The sequence below is a fragment of the Stegodyphus dumicola genome, chromosome 10, assembly GCF_044657685.1.
Source record: "Stegodyphus dumicola isolate Sdum_Otavi_A_Nest chromosome 10, ASM4465768v1".
Taxonomy (NCBI): Eukaryota; Metazoa; Arthropoda; class Arachnida; order Araneae; family Eresidae; genus Stegodyphus; species Stegodyphus dumicola.
The window spans coordinates 84,143,151-84,156,704 of record NC_140777.1 but is presented as its reverse complement, the minus strand read 5'-3'; the positions used below and the strand labels follow the sequence as shown (position 1 = coordinate 84,156,704).

Below are 13,554 nucleotides of genomic sequence, written 5' to 3'. Positions count from 1 at the left end.
AGCCCATAAACTATAAGAAAAGAGTCTTTCAATTATTTTTTAAATCAGAGAAACAGATTATTCTATCGTGAAAAAGTTAATCTGCAAAAAGCATCACGTGATAATATTTTTATTTTTGAGAAACCTTAAATCTGTTTCTGTGCTTGATATTTCCCAGTTTTTGATATCGCTCCATGGTGTAAATTGATAAATAAAAGCCATATGTTATTTTCTCTAAGTAATGCATCTACATGCTTTAACAGATTTTCCTTCAGTTTACGTCAAAAGTTGTGATCAAGTTCTTCAATCTGCATCTGTTGTAGCGACATCTCCCATGATTTTCGCTTAATATCCGCCTTTCGTTGAACCGTACAAAAATCTGAGACGTTGCAAGTAAGGTAGCCAAAATTAATTTTTGTTCTTAAATCCTTTTTCTTACATTCTTTCTCTCTCTCTCTTTATAATTGCTAATATTATTATAAACAATTTTCGAAATTATTATATAAAGGGGTAAAATATTGTTGCAATCACTATTACTTTTTATATACATGGTGAATTAAATCTTTAATTGCATAAGTGGCAACTGATACGATTGCTATATACAGGGTGTTTATAAAGTCCAGGACGCATTTTGATGTTTAATAACTCATAAGATAATGAAGGTATAAACAAACTTATGGCATTTATTGATGGAATAACATATATTTTGCTTTTCAGGTTTGAATATCTTTACTTTTGTAAATATCGTCTACGCGTGTGGTTAATTTCAGATAATTTCATTTTCCAGTCTAAATATCTATACATTTCTAAATATCGTCTGCTTATTAATTGCTTATACTTAAACTTGTTGGAAAACTTCGTATTTCCACAACTAAAAGAGCTTCAGCCACATGTCTTTTTTCAACAAGATGGTGCACCACCTCATTGGGGTACCATCGTTCGTAGTTCTTTGAATGATCATTTTACAGGAAGATAGATTGGGCGAGGAGGTTCAATTCCTTGGCCACCCAGATCACCAGATTTAACGCCGCTGGACTTTTTCCTTTGGGGATTTGTAAAGGACAACATTTACAGGAGGAGAATGTCGAACATGGATGACCTAAAAGCCAGAATTACAACCGCAATAGCCTCTGTGGATGCCGACATGCTTGCCGGTACCTGGCGTGAAATTGAATATTGACTTGATATTCTCCGTGCGACGAAGGGGGGCACACGTGGAAGTTCATTGACAAGGGTCATGAAACTTTTTGAGTCTATCTAACCATTTATGTTATTAATTTTAATCTATCTTTATTATTTTCAGTGGCGTAGCGAGGGGGTGGCAAGGGGGTGTATGATGCCCCGGGCACCGCTCGCAGAGGGGCGCCAAATGGTCTCCAAACAAGATTTTCACATGGAGGTAGGAAGTAAGATGGAGTCGCCCTAAACAAATTTCTTCCGTACCCTGCTCTGAAGCACCGGCGATCCCTACGTGGTGACCAAAACATTGGGTCATTTACCATTGAGTTCTGTGGAATTTGACGCGTTCGGATGTAAATATTTTGTAATTACTTCGTAAATATACATATAAATGTATATATTTTCTTTTTCTACAACACTTCAGAGTCCTAAGTATGTGAAAACAACATATTTTTAAACAACATTTCATTCTGAACGGAATTAAATGCTATACTTTTCACAGGACAGTTTTCTCAGAATGGTTTAATTTGAATGAAATATTTTCACAAGTTTTCGTTAATTACATTAGAAAAAAAATTAAGGTAATTCGATTTTATTCGGTTAAGGTACAAAAATTAAGATCAAAGTTTATTGTATTATTAATATTAAAATTATGCATTATTTCTTTTCTATTTATACAGCTTTTCCTAAAATACTTTCTTAAATATGACATGATTTTTTGTCTTCTGAGGCATCTTTTAAATCGAAAAATGTAAGTCAATTTACAACTAATGCTATATTCGGTTCATTTTATTATTAATATAAGAATTATTAGTTCTCTAATTCCTAATAATTAAATAGGTATTAAATAGTACTTGACTTTCTCTGAACATTTCTGAAAGGGAATAAAATAAGGGTTTTTTTTTTTTTTTTTTTTAAAGTATTATTTAAAACTTGTAACTGAGTTATTATAAAATGTAAGGGGAATAATTCTTTTAATTATACTTATCAGATTTTTTTTTTACCCTTCATTTCAACAATACATATTCCAAAACTCTTTATTACGTTCTTAAGTGCGCATCTCATAGCATTTGCTTTACCTTTTAACAGATTGCTCTCCAATACGAACAATTCTTGCTTAAATAGTTTTATAACGTATTTGTCAACAGGATTTCAATTTATGTTTACAATTCAATATTAAGGTTTATATAATATAATATATATATTTAGATAACATTTATAATCATTATAATTTAGATACATTTAATCATTAGATTTCTTCACAGTACTTTCACAGTTGTTTATAAGTGAATAAATTCTTCATTTCAAATACATTTATAAATAATTTAATGAATATTTAAGTATTTTGTCAAAGGCAGATACATGCTTTTTGCAAGCACATGCATAAATACCCATACATATTTCCTATTTATCATTTCCGGCATGTGCAAATCTTTAATTTCTGTGCATTCACTATATTTTTTGTGTAAAGTAATTTACACTAATTTAGCATACACCCGAAAGTTTTACATAAAAAATATATATGAATATAATTTGAATGAAAATTATAAGTATTATTTTTAATACCCACTCAAAGGTCAGTTTTTCTTCAAAATTCCCCCACGATGGCAACTCTCTCTTTAGGCAGATAGCCCTTGCATGCGTTACTCTATTTAATAAAAACTTAATCTGACCTATGTGCCTAATTACAATTATTTTAACATGCATAATTTTATATTTATAAAACGTGTAAGCTCAAAGTGATTATTTTTCAGATATATGAAATTAAAACGATGGGTTTAAAATGAGCAGCAGTAAAGCCTCTCCTCTAAAAAATTTTAAAAGGTACATGTTACAATAATATATGGATGTGAAAAAAATTTGTTTTATTTAAAACATTTTGACGTTTGGAAAATAAAATAAAAGTAGCGAATACTCTATCAAGGGTATCGAAAGACGTATACAATTTTAAATGTACCGTAAGGTATTTTTCATTCTTCAAGCATAACATTTTTCTTAAAATCTATATTTTTGTAGTGCAACAGCTTAGAATTTTTAAAAACAAATTCATAATAAAAATCGCTGTTGTTAGTTGTCGAAAAATAACCAAGATGTGATTTTTGCGTAAATGTCACTAAACTATACAAATTGCTATTATCCATCACACTATGAATGTTTCTTTCATGCGAAAGTGTCCCTTTTTCGATTTCTATGGAACTGTCGTGTGTCGAAATACTATCAGAATCTTGTCAAGCGAGCTTCTGAATGTAAACAAAGAACACCCCATCTGGTGACCCAAACTCCAAAGCAGTGCTTCACTTTTAGCGCGGGTTGGACCCTCCTCCCTTTCCTACCTCCATGGATTTTCATCATATCACTGTGTTTTTTTTTTTTTTTTTTTTTCGGGAGAGAGGGGCGGGCGCCAAAAAGGTATTTTGCCCCGGGCGCCAGTTATGCTCGCTACGCCACTGATTATTTTATGAGTTATTAAACATCAAAATGGGTCCGCGACTTTATAAACACCCTGTATATAGCTCATTGTAAACATTGTTTTGTGTTGTGCGTACTTGTTAAAAGTGGTTTTGTTTGGATCTTGTAAAATTGTTTATTATTTGCAATGAATTTTAAACAAATGTTATAAATAATATCTTTATATACTTTTTAAAACAAGATTTATTACAAATTACTTTTAAAAGAGATTTTGAAACAACCTGTGTTGCAACTGTAAGGATTTCAAACAATATAAGCGTTATATGACCTTTTGTTTCAGAAGTGTATCTTTCAGTGATCATACCAGTCATTAAAGGTATTATTAACTTCTAGATTATTAACTTTAAATATCATACAATTATTTCAATATATGTTTGTTCAGAATTAAGTATATTATTTACTTAAATACAATATGTAATTTCGAGAGGTGTTAATTAAGCTGATCCTGATGTAAAATATTTCGTAGAAAGTGAAGTTCTGCTTGTTAGTAGTGGTTCTGCTTGTTTACATTATACATTTTTTTTGTTGTAAATGTTATTTTTCTTTAGCCTAAAAGAGCCTTTCTCGAAACTCGATATTGCATTGTTTCACTTTAATGCGTTATTTAACTTTTCGTTCGAATCTGTTGCCATTCTAAAAATATAAGATGTTATTTTTTCATGTTTAATATGCCTGTTATTAATTATCAAACTAAACTATTTAAAAGAAATATCTGTACATCCATTTCTTAAGAATCTCTTTTATGTTTGTTTAGTCTGATTGATTTAAATAAAAATGTATTCAATATGATGATATATCTAATTTATAATACTGTGTAATGATATATCTAACTAAAAACTACAAACATTGCGTATCTAACATCTGCATCACATATTTTTTCACTTTCTAAATATACAGAAAGTATGGTAGTCTAAATCAGGGATCCCATGATAGCCTAAATTAGGGATTCTCAGCCAGGAGGAATTCCCCCATGGGGGATTTTATAGTTTCAGGAGGATTATGTGGTCACGCTTTTAGTATTTAGTTATAGTTTATGATTATAAAAATAACTTTTATTCAAATTTGATATTTATGAATATTTTCTATACTTTTTCTTGTTTAATTTATAAAACATATTAAAAATTTTAATAAATATTAAATGCCAAATAAAGTAATGTATATGTATTTTTCGAGTTTTGGAAGGGGGGAGATGATCGTCTAGCAATGAAAGGTATGATTCAATTCAATCATTTTTAAAGCAAAAAATGTACAATTTACAAACATATAAGAGTAAAGAAACTGAGATCACTGAGCCGGGCAACAAAGTGGATATATATATATCAATATATTTATATACGTTTGGTGCGGCCGATTGCAACCAAAATACGAGGTGCACATCTACATGTTATAGTAGTCCAATATACAAAATTTCAACGTTCTGAGGCTACTCGTTTTTGAGTTAAGCGAGATACGTACGTACGTACGCACGTACATACATACGTTCGTACAGACACCACGAAAAATTCTCTTCAGAATTTATTTTAAAGCAGTTTTATAATTTTTTTGGAGGAAACGAGTCTTTTATTCTGTCCTTACGTACAGATATCACGCAAAAACATCGTTAAATTGCATTCGATAGGTGTGAAAATGATATTTTCGTTGAAATATGCTGCCTGAAACTTTTCGCGATTACAATACTTCCTTTTTACTTCGTCGATTACAATACTTCCTTTTTACTTCGTACAAGGAAGTAAAACCAACGATACCTAGAGCCATAAAATTTTGAATAACTACACCGTAACATGTCATACACCGTAGTCCTACACCGTAACGTGAGCCCCTGGAAGCCCGATTTTAATTTGTTTGTCTATTGCATATTTTGTAAAACTTTAACTAATTTTTGATTAAAAACTCAGAAATTTGAAAACGAGCAGTAGCGACAATGTACAGAATAAAATATTTTTATCTCCAGCGTGCGAGACTGTCTATCAGAAATTCTAAAGATATGCTAATTCTAAAGATTTAAACAGTTTTAGCCCAAATGCTCTCGAAACGTGTATGTGTGTGTAAATGAAAAAAATGCCCCTTTGGACGTAATATAAAATTTGGTAGCTTTCACCTTTTTTGTGTGTTTTTCTTTGGAATTTTGAAGTGCTATTAATTAGGACAGCCAGATCTTTCTGTTAAACAATTTGTGGAACCCATTGTTTAACGTTTGTTTTAAATAATAATCCTATATTTAATTATTGTTTATTTACTGACATTAACGAACTAGTGTCCTTAAGAATGCTTGGAGAAATTTCATTTAAATATATTGGCAAAAAAAAAAAAGACATAATTTTTCAAATTTCTGAAGCTCATATCATCTGTGCTATTAGATTTTTATTCTGTGCTATTAGATTATTATCTCTTTCATCTGTGCTATTAGATTTTTATTCCCATTATTTACCAAAATTAAATATACTACTAAAAATTATTATTTTAAGATCACTAGGCTATACCAGGTATATAAGAGTCTCTAGCCTAGCATCTGTTTGTAACTGTTTGTCAAACATGTCATTGCTTTTTAGTAAGTTACTACTAAGAACACTTTAGTTGGTTCAAACCAAATAAATATCAATAAACGCCCAAATTGTAAAAATTGCTCACATGCAGCAATCATATTAAACAAAATATTATCTCTGAGTTATGCAAATTAATGAACTGCACCAATAAATGATATATTTCAAGGATAATTGACATATTAATATGTTGATTCAGAAAACATACAGAGTTGATTAAACAAGGTTGTAAGATTTCTTTATGCTAATTAACCAGTTACAGTATGTTTTGGATCTTTACTCTTACTTCTCCATTCTGATGTTCCGTCTGAGTGCAAATTAGTTTGCGTGTATTTAAGGTGAGGTTTAGATTTTCAGATAGAGCGTGTTATGCCTCTCAAGGTCTGTTACTAGGATGTTACAATGTCTGTTACTAGGATGTTACAATGTCTGTTACTAGGATGCTATACCAGATAAGATTTGTAGTCTTCGGCCTCGCATTATACTAATTGCCGATAGCTAAATATTCACGCCACTTAAGCTAACTTCGCGTTAAATGATGTGTGTAGTCTTTGGCTACTAGTTTATTTAATTAAATTTTACATCTGACTTACTGCTACTTTACGTTTTCTCGCCACAAGTGGTTGACTAAGTTGTAAGCACCAAAATGTTCCTTCTGTTCTTATTTAGCTTTAAAGTGGTGAAAATACTACGAGTGGGAAAACTCCAGTTGCATAACTCCCATCAGATGGATTTTCCTTTGCAGCCAAGGTATCGGCTATCAAAGAGCACTTAACAATACATCAGTGATTTGTGATCGTTCAGGTAACATCTGTTTTATCCCTGAAAAATGAATCTGCGTGTTAGGTAAATGGTTTTGTTTCAGCTGGCTGATGTGAATGTAACTTAAATTTTACAGTTTGTTAATGAACAACTTCTACAAATCGAAGTCTGGCAATGGAAAAGACCTTTGTGGCAATGTTTTGCAATAAGTATGGAAAACAACTGAAATTCTGAAGGATAACTATTTGTTTTTAATTTCAGCTAATTTGTCTTCAAAGTAATTTAATTTAAAAATAACCTACTAACACAAATTACAAGACCTCTGAGAGTTTGACACCAGCTGGAATGAAATATCCTGCAACCTTAGTAATCAACAGCTACTTGAACAGATTGTTATTAATAGAAGAGTTAAATTTAAGCTGTATCAATCAGTCCTATTCGCAGTGTATCTAAACTCCCTTTTTTAAAAAAAAAATCTTTCACTTTTTATTTTTGGGTTAAACGGATGAAATAAAAAAAAGAGTATAATGGATTAGAAATCATAAAATTACAACCCCAGTTTTATGTAATATCTATATAAAATATGTGATTTTTAGAATTTTCAAGCCGAAATTAATATTATACAAAGAAGAATTCCTTGGAAAAAGAACGAATCAATTAAATATTTGGTGTGGAATTTGCTAATTAATTATACGTAATCTTTAGACTTTCTCTGGAACTTGAAAATCCTGGAGAATTTTTACTTTTTGAATGAAATTCACTGAGTAATAAGAAAAGAATACTTTTTATGGTATCTAGCAAATAAATAAAATAATTCTTTATAGTTCAAGGGCAAGAATTTATTATTTACAGAACTATGAGTTCTTTAGGAAGTTAAATTTTTTTATCACTTTATCCATTTTTATTTAAGTAACACTTCAAACACAAGTTAATGTCAAATATCTGTATTTAAAGTGATTTGACTTTTACGACCGTAAAAGAATAAGGTAACAGTTAACTGACTTGAAGATTCCTTCAGCACTAAAAACGGGGTTGGCTGGCAATCGTTTTCATACGATACTCAGTGAAAGAATAAGGAAAGCGTCGCTGCACTGGACGTTTAAAGAATCGAGTAATATGACAGTTACGGGGGGCTTCTTATAACTAATTAAACTGCTTTTATATCCATTTCTGCAATAACAGTCACAGCGGAAGTCTTCCGACTTGAATTCCTTCTTATACTATGTCAAATTTATACTTCCTAAATTTAATATTATCAGCATTCACTAGAAACATTTTGTTATTTTCAGCCATTACTACCAATTTTTTCGCCTTTTATCCTGACTAAATGATTGTGTGCCCTCAGAGTAAAGCACATCACAGGTTGAGAACTGATGTACTAATTTATCGAATACAGTTAAACCAGATTTATTAATTTTTACTACCAATCCGCAAGGAACATCTTTAGAATTTATTAATTTAAAAGCCTAAGATGAGATTTATGAAGTTGTAGCTGAATTTAGTTCTTCGATGTAATACCTTTGAGAGTGGATAATAAGCGTAGCCAAGAGGGCGTAGTCACTGGCTAGTAAGTAGTTAAAGGAAGAAGCCAAGTCTTATAAATGTACTTTAGAAAATTTTTAACCTAGATAAGGATGCCGCTTCTCAGTTTAGAATATTTGTAAGATACTTTTTTTAATGAAGTAAAAAAACTAGTAAAAAAAATCAAGCGAATTTACATCGAATGAGGATAATATTTTACAGTAAAACTGTGCATTTTTACATCCTTGTGCGAAGTAAAAAGGAATTATTGTAATCGCGAAAAGTTTCAGGCAGCATATTTCAATGAAATTATCCATTTTGACCGCTATCGAATGCAATTTAGCGCTGGTTTTGCGTGACATCTGTGCGTAAAGACAGAATAAAAACGTCATTTCCTTCAAAAAAAAAAAAAAAATTATAAAACTCTTTTAAAAGGAATTCTGAAGAGAATTTTTTCGTGGCGTCTGTACGAACGTATCTACGTACGTATCTCGCATAATTCAAAAACGAGTAGCCTCAGAACAATGAAATTTTGTATATAGGACTGTTATAACATGTAGATGTGAAACTCGTATTTTGTTTGCAATCGGCCGCACCAAACGTATATAAATATATTTATGTATATATATCCACTCTGTTACCCGGCTCAGTGATCTCAGTTTCTTTACTCTTATATGTTTGTAAATTGTGCATTTTTTGCTTTAAAATGATTGAATTATGTTGTTCTTATCTTCCGGTTAAGGTTTTTATGCCTTTAGTAAATCTGCACGTAATATTTGTACGATTAATCAACAATTTAAACGCTGTTTAAGTGCGGTTAAGCCTTAAGTTTTAAATAACATGGCGGACATATTTGTTTACATTTAAAACAGCAGAATAGTAGATTTGTTGCCAATCTAGAGAGACTAAGCTTCGCAACAACAAAGATAACGCCTTCACTTATTATTGCGAATTAAATCATGCATAATCCTTTCTGGAATTTTTTCGAGGAAATAAATGTTTAAGATTTACTTCGTAATTTTTAACACACATATTTTGAATTTTTATGTATTTTTGCCTTGTCGCGAAGCGAGAACTGAATTAATTGAATGAGAAATACTCAATCGTCTGTGAAAAACTGTTTCTTTTGTGTTTTGCTTGCTGAATTTCTTTTATACATCGTTCTAGATATATTAAGAGTATTTGAATAGATCATGTGGCAAAGATTAGATAATTCTTGAAATGATATAAATTTTGTGCATTTTGTTAAAATTAAATTTTGTTATAATATGAACGAAATATAACGCTGTTAAGTGAACCTAGCGCTGGAATGTCGCTATGGTAAACAAGTATAGTGAATTTTAAGGAGTGCATTTATTCTATTGTGGTTTATGCGATATCGTCAAAGTAGATTTAATTCAATCCAATAAGTTTAAATGAAATGCAAGAAAATATGCGTATAATTTAATATTCCGTACAAGAAAGTCATGTGGCGTACACATCAGAATTTTTTTATCCAGTTCTTTAATAGAGTATAACGATATGTAGTCTTTGAGTCTACTTTACGCATTTGGTAAATAAATGGCAGGCATTTAGGTAATATGATGTACGCTCAAACGTATGGCAATTTACCTACAGTTTTAATTAATAATAGAACAAATTGTAATAAATTTCTTATATTTAGGAACTATGACAGCTATATGGTATTACGTACTACCCATGCTTTTGGGTCGTACGTATGATATGAAGACAGACAGTCCGGGTGTAGATATCTTTCCTCAAGCAGAAATAGATAATGCTACGGTAAGTGACAGTAAACTTCATTTAGCAACCGCATATTCTAGTTTGCATACATTTCGTGAGCACTGCTTGTAACTTTATTTATTGGATTATTTAGATCATTAGAAGGCAGTTTACGGATTCAATGTACCGAATGGTTTCGGATAATCAAGAAGCAAGAGATTTCCTCGGAGTTTCGGGAGAATTGTCTCTGAAGATAAAAACTGGGAAGATTCAGATCGAAGGACTAGGGAATTACATGAGAGAAACTTATTCTCGGTCACAATCAGTGGAAATTTTAGTGAAAGTTCATTACGAAACTGTAAGTTCTTAGATTACTAAAACTCTCTAAGGAATTGTTTTTATTATTTTAATACCTCCAGGTTTTTATTTACTGGTAAATATTATTTATATTCAGATACAAATTTATTGACAGAACGCCAGTGAAACTTGTAACACGAAATGTTTACATTAAATGTTATGTTGTAGAGTTCCTCACTTCGGAATTCTAAGTTAATGTTGGAAGTGAAGAATCTAAGAACTGATAAGCGAATGATTGCTTGAGTTCGGTGACAAGAAACAACAAGATAGAAGGGTAACTAACCCTTTATTATTCCAATAAGATTTAACAAAACTCCGCCTGGGAGTGTACAAACAAAGCCCGCACTTGGACTTGAACTTAAAAGACTAAGAATTGAACTAAAACTAAGGTAGGTAGGTAGGTTACGGAGGACTGGAACGCCTGGTGTCTAACAGAGGTAAACAGGCATGTGTTCCAAACCCTCCTCTAACTACGGCAAAAGCTTCCTGGAACCACACGAGGCTGCACCAGGAGATTATTGAGGTTGTCAAAGGGAAGTACATGGCCTTACAAGGGCATTAGTAGGATTGTATTACAGTTTGAAGAGGAAAGCTGTGGTGTTACAGATAGTAGGTAGTTAAACTAAAAATACTTGGATAATAAGACGTACAAAGAAAAAAAAAACGTAAAAATGCATAGGCAACAATACACAAAGCACAATGCGTAAAATGCATAAACAGAGAGCACAAAAAACAGGTACATACACATAGTCACTTAAGGCATAAAAAGATAAATGGAGTACATGAAGTCACATGAAAGCTGGAGCACAATGTTAGTGTAAGGTAGTTCTGTTGGATATAAATACAAGTACATCTTGAATGATGAATGATGAGTTCATGAATACTCATGTGTGCAGAAGAAGAGTGCGGTTAGATTGCTAAGGCGTTGATTATTGTAGCATCGCTAAGAACATAGATAAAAACACTGATAAAAGGCACGAGGATGTTGTAGTACTAATTATTGGGCAGTGCCCCAGCAATGTGTGCACCGTGAGGCACACAAGCGTTCACTAACACTGCGTAAGAAGATGTTGTTCACATGCTGTTGAAGGGATTACACACGTATCATTATGGAGGCATAACACATCTCTCTAAGGAGATGCCACATATTTGCGAATTGAACTAAAACTAAGATTAACTAAAGAAGTATAGCCGAAGTTATCAAAGTTCAAATCGAGTTGGCCCCTTAACTTATTTGACTACGAAGCTTAGCAAGGGCCTGAGTACGGCCGAGCGTAATAACAGCTTTGAGAGAGAGAGTGGCCGAAAAGACAGACGCGCGTAAATCAGAAACACTGATTCTCTCTGACTCTGTAAGTAACTTCGTGGTTTAAATACCGCTCCTACTCATTAAATATTCAGCAAGATTCCAAAAGTACGTTCTGGCCGGAAGTAGTAAGTTGAAGTTAAGAATTTGACAGGAAAGGAACTTTAACTTAAAATTTAACTGTTAATAAAATTAACATAATCCTTACATAGTGTATACAGCTCAGGTGCTAGTACATTGTTGTTGCTAATGCTCATTGGTCTGACTTAAAGTCAGCTCAAGCCCACGAAATATATTGTGGTAAGGAGCTCAAATTTACGCTTGTCGTTGGCAGCAGCCTTGAGCGCCTTACAGGTGGCAGTGCGATTTAGCTCAGTTCCGACTCCAATTTTGATAGAGAGCGGCTCCGGCGGAGAGAGACCGGGTCCGAGGGTCTCCTACCCCTCTTCACCTACCATCAACCTCTCGGGAGGACTTGCCGCATATTTAGAGCTCCTCATGCGGCGCGGACACTATACATATTACAAAGGTCCGTGCCTTCTCCGGGATTCGAACCCGGGCGCTTCGGCACTAAAAATCTATTTAAATTTGCTTCACTGCACCGCGTCAGTAAATGAAGTTAATTTTTAAAATCTATGTCACCTTTACCTTAATGGAGCATTGAAGGGCACTGGTGGCTAACAGCCTTGAAGGACGTCGATGGAATTCGATTTAATTTTAATTTTAAGTATCTAAATTTGTGCATTTTCACACACTGGGGGATTACACTAAGGAATTGATTGCCAGCCTGTAGGTAAACAGTGACAAATGTCCTTGTTGATCGCCTTGATTTAACTTAAAAAAAAATAGTACACAGTCTTCTCTAAAATGCTTTCCTCAAAATTAAGGCTTAAATAATATTTATACACAGAGTAAAATGGTTACAAAATTTGTATTTATTTATCTGTCTTAAAAAACATTGTATAATAAATTACATAAATATTACAAAATACAATTTGAAACAGTAGAGATTTCTTCCTTCTAGTGTTGCTTCTTGAATACGAATTGAGTTCCACCGTTTTGCCTTAGACTAACATCTGACATCCATTTTTTTGGTTACAGCCGAAAACATCGCGGCAAAAACATCGCGGACGAAAACGTCGCGGAGAAAACAACGCAAGGCAAAAACGTCGTGCTACAAAACATCGTGGGAGAAAACATCGCAACGAGAAAACATCGCAGCTCTAAAACATCGTGGGAGAAAACATCGCAACGAGAAAACATCGCAGCTCTAAAACATCGTGGTACATAACATCGTCGTCGAAAATAAAGCGGTTCAAAAACTTCGCAGTTTAAAAACATCGTCGTCGAAAATATCGTGGTAAAAAATAAAGTATCTACAAATCATCGCATGACGATAACATCGCAGACATGCTTCTTTCAGGCTTTAATAACTGTAAATGGATATTCCCATATTGATTTGTGATCGCAAGATGGAAAGAAGGATAATTTTTACTTTCATACTTTTTATTAACTAATAAATTTTTGCTGAGAAAATAAGAATGAAACTTAAGCATAGAAAATTAATGCGACTTATAGCACTTAATAGAATTTTAAACCGACATAGTTAACTAACAAAGGCCATTAATAAATCATTTTTATAAAGTTTTTTAATGGTAATTTTTCATGAAAAGTATAATCTATAATTTGCATTTAATTTTTTATGCTTAAGTTTCCTTC

General features: G+C 32.4%; 1 protein-coding gene across 2 annotated transcripts in view; it reads left to right on the top strand.

Annotated features, from left to right (window-relative positions):
* Positions 1-218: 218 nt before the first annotated feature.
* The window catches only part of LOC118187891 (uncharacterized), a 68,505-nt gene continuing 55,169 nt past the window's right edge, over positions 219-13,554 (top strand). Inside the window, exons 1-3 of one of the 2 annotated variants that reach the window (XM_035358180.2) lie at positions 219-372; positions 10,114-10,232; positions 10,327-10,530. In XM_035358180.2, the coding sequence (XP_035214071.1) occupies positions 10,119-10,232; positions 10,327-10,530 (318 nt within the window). In that variant the 5' untranslated portion in view covers positions 219-372; positions 10,114-10,118. Of the gene's footprint in view, positions 378-10,113; positions 10,233-10,326; positions 10,531-13,554 lie in introns of both variants that reach the window. The other variant, XM_035358179.2, reaches the window with a different exon arrangement.